Below are 7,616 nucleotides of genomic sequence, written 5' to 3' on the forward strand. Positions count from 1 at the left end.
CTTGAGCACAGATGATGGTGCTACTTGAGTACAGCTGATGGTGCTACTTGAGCATACAGCTGGTGGTGCTACTTGAGTACAGCTGATGGTGTTATTTGTGCTTCCTGATTGGTGCTTTCTGAGTACAGCTGATGTCTACTCAACAGTATGTTTTGATAATGCTTTCCACAAAATCATATACTATTTAGGAAATACTACTTTCAAGTTAGAATTCATGTGTGCTACGGAATTTCTCAAGCCATTCAACATTGTTCATTCGTCTTACCGTGTTGAGTTTTTCATCGAGAATGTAGGATCTCGGCCCATCTCTATCATAAAACACAACTCCATCGCAATATCGAATAGCTACTTCCATAACAAAATGTTGTCTTTGGGTAGAATGAAACGCTATGTTTATCAGGTTTCTAGGAGCGTCGGTAAACTTTCCATGCTTTGTCAGTACACACAGATCAGTCTCAACCTTCCTGTAGATATTATCTATCAAGGATGCTTGATTCACATGTAGCTTGAAACCAACAATGTCTGATACTTTTGTTTGATAACCTCTTTCTGTGAGAACTTTCTTTTCGTTAACACCCAAGTAGTATGACCCGCCTTGAACCAGCTTTGACATAGAAGTTATATTGTCTTTCAGCTTAAGAGTGTGCCAGATATGATCAGTCAGTTTTCCCACATCAGCTTGTTTCCGCTGAATCTGTTCAGTGTTGTCTTTAAATCCTTTCAACTGTATATGTCGATCCTCATGAAAAGTGTGAACATTACAGGGAAGGTTCCTTAGAATAGCTTGGTCCTTCGGATTTGTTTCCGTTTTATTCAATACTTCCAAAAGGGTCAATGAATTTATTACCAGGTTCTCATTATCGTTGTTTGCCTTAGTGTTGAAATCAACCGTAACAACACCAGCAGTCTCGTTAACTTTAACTACAAGGACGTCACTTGCGTCTGTGAATTTCGGCACATCGCTAAGAAAATAACGTTCGTATGAGTCAGTATAAAGTTCACCACCTTCCAGTAGATTTGTAAATGTCTTTACTACAAACTCATCAAAGTATTCGAGACACTTATCTTCTGATGATATCCCCTCCACGTGTACAAGCAACACTCCCCCGCCACTGTTACGTAACGCCGACACTGTTTTTGCTACTTTTCCCAGAAATGACGACTTTTCTTTGCTTTTCTTTCCCCTGATGATGCTGTATTCTGCATGTAGTTGTATCTTAGCGAGTCGAGGACCTCCATTGTGTTCGTCTTCGTACCTGTGTCCTATTGACGCGCAGACTTGGCATCCAACTGCAACAGAATACCAAACATATTCATCATATTCTACTTCGAACTGGAACTGGTACCAGGAACTAGTTGATCAAAGAATTCAGTCCTATTCACCCAGTCATACAATACATAATGAAGTAGAATATTTCAACATGAAAACATGCTGCAAATTTTGCATTTGAAAATGACCGTACACACAGGGCAGTAATTAGAAGTCACCATTGGACTTCATTGTCCACCAAGGCGACCTGTAGGGGAGCGAAGTCATCTAACAGCGAATATGTGAATTGTATACTCATGCTTTTGTCTAATTCAGACTTGACGGTTTTCACATCCACTATATTTTTGGTAATCACTTCACATTTTACTTGATCATATTTACTTTTATATAAAATAACCAGACTATATGTCTCACAAGACAATAAAAGTTGTGTAGAACCACGGCCTTGTGTATTCATGCCTCAACACAATTCATACATATCATCTACAACCAGTATTGTAAGGGTTAATACCTGTCAACTCTTCTGTTTCACTCTCAACGTTGTACATGCCATCTGTGAACAAACAAGAGATGCAACTTAAACATCGCCATGAAGTATAATCCGTTTAGCTGTTTTTCATAAGTAGATGACCAAAGTCGAAACGTTGCCGATCATAATGCTTTGATCAAATAATCTTCCAGGGAGCCTTGCATAATCATTTCCAGCTCAAGAACACGCATATTGTTAACTGGACGTTCCTGTTTTCGTGGACGTTTAACCTGAAGAAGTCTGGTATGTGCGGCAATGCATTGGCATTCATCAAGCTCGAAAGTACATATTTGTTTGGAAACTATATCAGAAAAGGGTAGAAAATAGAAACATCCGTGTACTGTTTCCAACAGATGCAGGCAACGCACAGGTGCTACCGGAAGGCCATATGGACACATGGTGGCAGTCAACTAACGACAGGTGCTACCGGAAGGCTATATGGGTAAAATGATGCAGTCAACTGACGACAGGTAATGCCGGATGGCCATATGGACACATGAAGGCAATCAACCCACGACAGGTGCTACCGGTCGGCCATATGGATAAAAGGTTGCAGTCAAGTCACGACAGGTGTTACCGGAAACCCATATGGCTAATTGGAGGTAGACGACTCACGACAAGTGCTACCGGAAGGCTAAATAGACACATGCTAGCATCTGTTTGATTGCAAAGAAGAACCTTTAGTATATTCATGCATGTTACCAATTTTCAAGTATGAATACTGAAAAGAACATATGAGTTCTTTTGTTTGTCACTTTTACATCCAAATAACCATATTGTCTATTAGAATGATCTCACCATGATAAGCACTTTTCATTCTTGTGCATTGTGTTGTTTCACCTCACCACGCCCTGAAATGTAATTCATATTACAGTAATTAATTGCGTGTCAACAAGCTTATAATACATTTGCTTTTCAGGTGAGCGTTATCCTTAAATTGATCAACAACTTGCACTTACTTAAACTGATTTACTGTTATATATTTCGACAGACATTTCACCAAGAATGGTAGCAACCAAATTGTTTACATCAATTACTGACTTATTATGTTCATTTAATTCGAACAAGAAAAAAATTTCCGCAGAAACCTATATGTGCTTGTCAGGCTACGGTGACTTGGTTGAGTGCAAGTAATCCTACCCGGTGGCGTAGGGCGTTGCTCATTATATCAATCACATGGTTATGTACAGACTGCAGTGATGAATATGGAATGTTGATGAATATGGTATGAAGAAGACATTCACTCCCATACAAAAGAGGAGGAAGACCACAGTCACTTTGGAAATAGTGAGTGAATGAGTGAGTATGGTTTTACACCGCTTTTAGCAATATTCCAGCAAATTCATGGCGGGGGACACCAGAAATGGGCTTCACACATTGTACCAATGTTGGGAATCGAACCCGGGTCTTAGGCCTGACGAGCGAACACTTTTAACCACTTGGCTACCCGACCACCCCTTCGCAAATAGAGTTCTGCGAGCAAAATGATATGTGACCCTCTTGGTGTTTTGAACAATTAGACAGTGATGCCAAATTAAACTTAATATGTCAAATGTCCAAATGTTAAATAAAGGTGGCCCAAAAAACACTCTGAATTTATAACTATAATATCTATAACTGTGAATACATTCTGAACCATGTTTAGAACAAGCTTAATCACTCGTACAAAAACGGTTAACTTTTTAGCCATGTTTCTCATTCGCTGATTGAAGTAATCAATGACCTGATCAGGTCTTTGAATGAGATGAAAAGATAAAGCCTACGCAGGGGCATTCAAAACGTTCACATTTCCACTTGCTTTACACGACTCCACGGACTACGACGTCATGTCAAGATTGATTTCCGATGAATGTCACATGGCACTAGGTATGTTGCGATCTGGTACCACTCATCCCAAGGCTGCACAACCGTTTAGTTGCCATCGTACACGATATCAGCGTTATCCTGTTGATATGCATATCAAAATATTGGTCTACACTTTACCCCTGCTCAAGACCGGTGGATCCGACTAACTCATCTGCGCAATCGGCTTCAAACTGCCACAACAGCCGGAAGCATTCCCAACTATAGGCGGATACATCACCAGACCATCAAAAACCGCTTGATAAATTACGGTTTAGGTCCACGCATACCTGCAATGCACTCTATTTTTTATTCAACGTCATCTCCAGGCTCGTGGTGCAGACACCATCTAAGGCATCCTCTGTACTGTTGTAGACGTGCGCAATTTACTGACAAGTCTCCTTTAAACCTTTCATGACCAGAAAGCCGTCTATCGGTACCAAAAGGAGCGCTATGTATATGCATGTTTTGTGAAGAGAAATCGCTATGTCGGAGGCTCTGTAATTGTGTGGCGTGGAATCACTGTATTCAGAACTCTGGATTCCACTGCTTCGGACTCCAGGGTTAATTATCTTTCGTGAGACTTTACATCCCTTTCAAGCATACCAATCTGAATTTGTTGATCGATTCAGCAATAACGTGTGTCGCAAACGAAGGTCAAAGCGTTGAAGATGACGTTTTATGTGCAGAAAATGCGTTCAAGTGTGTAATGAACTGGAATACTCCCATCAGACAGTACGTGTCTGTCATTGCCTGTGTAAAAAATCAATACATACTGTACATTTGCTGACAATGCTATCCATGCTGCATAATTTAAATACTTAAAATATATTATGTGCTCGTGAACCTTTTCCTTGAAGTTGTATCAAAAAGAAGATTATAAGATTCAACATTTGTTTTAGATAAAAAATCCAAAGTAGCAAGTAGGCTGTTGACATAGGCTACTTGGTGAGAGCCAATGCGACAGCCAAAATCGACCAGACAAAACATGATATACGATATTTGATGGTATACAGATATTGCTGTGTACATACACCCCTCAAAATACCAGTAATTCTAACGTGTGTAGTAATTAGATATGCTATTGAATATCAATAAAACTTTAAATGATCATTTCTTCAACCATACATTTGCTAAACAATTAGTATGAAAAATACGAAACTTCCATCTGACTCGTATCGCTAGCAGACGAACACATGAGACAGCGATCATACAAACAAAAACATTCCCCAAAACGTGTTTGTTTCGAATCACAAGGTACTCAACCTTTGCTGGCTTCACATGGTTAACATTTATTCCCGTCATAAATAGATACCAAGACAAGTCTACTGTTCACCTGAATAAACCACAGAAACATTATGGTACCAACACTCATTATTGACGAGCATGAAAGGTCGACCAAATACATGGACGTGTGCCAATAATATATTCTAGTTCCTTCAGTTAATAAACTGACCTCCAAAAGAATCTTTACCAACTGAAAATATAAATTTCAGACAAAGTATAATTTTTTTTCGATGAAGTCTATCTAAAACACATAACCTAAATACAGCAATAGAGTATGCAGAAAATGTTTGCGAGATAACACGCGAAAAAGTGAAAAACACGTGCACCACGGACAACTGCAAATGCACGTGCGGGTATAAGGGTATAAAACGATTGCAACGGCAAGTCAGACATCCACAGTGATAAAAACAAAACAAAAGAAAGACCACAACTCACAGTCTTGGGTATGGTACAGATGGGAGCCACGCCCATATTGCACGAACCTTCGGTTGATCCCGTGTTGCCGTTACCAACTTGATGCAACGTTACAGAAAGACAGGGCGGACCGCTGACAGGCCAAGAACAGGCAGACCCAGGGTGACCACGCCCCATGATGACCGGTACTTGCGTACCTTGCACCTCCGAAATCGCTTCCTGACAGTGACATCATCGGCGATAAATGCCTTAGGTTACAGGGTTAGTCGACAGACAGTGGCCAGGAGACCCAGGGCTCATGGAATCAGGGCTTTTAGAACATACAGAGAACAGTTATTGAGAGCGCAACATTGTCGTCTGCGATTGAGATGGGAACGGACTGTACGACGTTGTCAACGACGTGACTGGCAGAGGGGTGACTTCACTGACGAAAGTCAATTCTGTATGTTTAGGGCTGATGGAAAACATCGTGTTTACCACCGAAGGGGTGAACGAACGGCGGCGTGTTGCGTGCAGGGGGTCATACCATATGGTGGAGGGCGTGTCATGGTGTGGGGAGGGATCTGTGGGCAGGAGAGGACACCGCTGGTCATCGTTGACGGAAACTTGACAGCTCAGCGTTACATGGATAACATTCTTCGTCCAGTTGTCCAACAGCAGCCACGTGATGTGATTAATCAGCATGACAACGCTAGAGCCCATACAGCCAGAATTGTCACTAACTTCCTCACAGCCAACAACGTCAACGTCCTGCCGTGGCCTGCACGCTCACCCGACATGTCCCCCATAGAACATTTCTGGGACTTGATGGATCGTCGTTTTCGACAACGACCACACTCTCCAGCCAACCGGCAAGAACTGATCTTGGCACTCCAAGAAGAATGGCGTCAAATCCCACGTGACCTCATCAGACGACTGACTTTTTCTGCGCGTCGAAGAGTTTGTGCGTGTATTGAGGCATTTGGTGGTCACACTCGCGACTAATGACTTGTTATTGAACGTGAGCGATTGTTTATGTACTCCGCCTATTGTCCATGATTCTGAAAGCTCGAGTTTTGTACCACACCCAAATTTAGGGGGCTCTGACGTCATTCTCTGTCGCGGTATGATTGTCATTTTCAGTGTTGATTATGTTGATATGTTGACCTTCTGAATACACTATACTTCATGCATGTATGTTTTGTTGTTTTTGAGCAAGAGTGATTTCAAACACCGGTAAAGTCTCTGTTGGACGTCAGTTTATATTGCAAACTTTTGGCAAAATGTATCGACATTATTTTGAATCAGAACGTTTAGATTCTCACATCGGCATATGTGTGAACCCATCACCCATTCCGTTACTGATAAACTTTATAATGATGTGCGATGAAATTAGAAGCTGTAACAGTGTGTTTTAACATTGTGTCTGGTTATGTTAGGTTTCTTTTTCATAACTCGGTTTTATTTGCACGGATTACAGAGCACAAGAATTCAAAAACGTAATCACAATGTATATAGAAATACCTTATTAACAAACGTCATGAATTCTAGAACCACCAACAATTTCATTTTCCTATACGAACACCAATTCATAGGAACGTGTTGCAGAAAATGGACTTGGCAGCTCATGATGAAAAAAATTCACTACTTGTGACCGCCAAGACTCAGCAGTATCATACTGCTATCAAGCTGTAAGTCATATAATCACATATGACTTCGACAGTTGTTCAAATAGGGACTAAAGCATAATGATGCTGTCGAAGCATATGCCAAAAATGGCACCAAAAGAAAAGAGGAACCTGCTGAACGTCTTTCAGAGTGGGTTTAGTCAGTGTGTGATGTTGTTATTGGTCAAATCACAAGAAACCATCCTTCCTGAAATTTACAGAAAGACACGCACCAGACAAAACTTCCTGTTGCATTCTGCTGACAGCTGTAAAGTACTCGTAATTGCCACCGAAGACCATCTCCGTGTACTTGCTGCTGCTGATGTCTACGATTGCGATGGCACCTTCAGCATGTGCCCAATCCTCCTCTACCAGATCTACACATTCCATGCTTTAGATGGAGAGATGTGCCCTCTGCTGTACGCCTTATTGCCTGATAAGAGTTCTTCACCCCTATCCAACAGAAGGGCAGATACATTAACACCAACCTTCAGCTAACCACCACCTTCACAGACTGCATCTCAGAACGCTGCACGCATCGTCTTCCAATGTCAACTAAAGGGTTGCCTTTTCCATATCCAGCAAGCCATATGAAAGAACGCGATATCCTACCATCTACAGATGCCTT

General features: G+C 41.3%; 1 protein-coding gene across 1 annotated transcript; it reads right to left on the reverse strand.

The window, feature by feature from the left end:
• Nucleotides 1-6: 6 nt before the first annotated feature.
• On the reverse strand, nucleotides 7-7,378 carry LOC139473121 (uncharacterized). Its single transcript, XM_071255641.1, has 3 exons — nucleotides 7,222-7,378; nucleotides 1,782-1,823; nucleotides 7-1,290 (listed from the first exon to the last, which is right to left on the reverse strand). Exons 1-3 carry the CDS (start codon nucleotides 7,376-7,378, stop codon nucleotides 206-208), a joined length of 1,284 nt encoding a protein of 427 aa, XP_071111742.1. The 3' UTR covers nucleotides 7-205.
• Between the last annotated feature and the right edge of the window lie 238 nt (nucleotides 7,379-7,616).

Source organism: Haliotis cracherodii, unplaced genomic scaffold (genome assembly GCF_022045235.1).
Source record: "Haliotis cracherodii isolate W230 unplaced genomic scaffold, xgHalCrac1.p SCAF_27, whole genome shotgun sequence".
NCBI lineage: Eukaryota > Metazoa > Mollusca > Gastropoda > Lepetellida > Haliotidae > Haliotis > Haliotis cracherodii.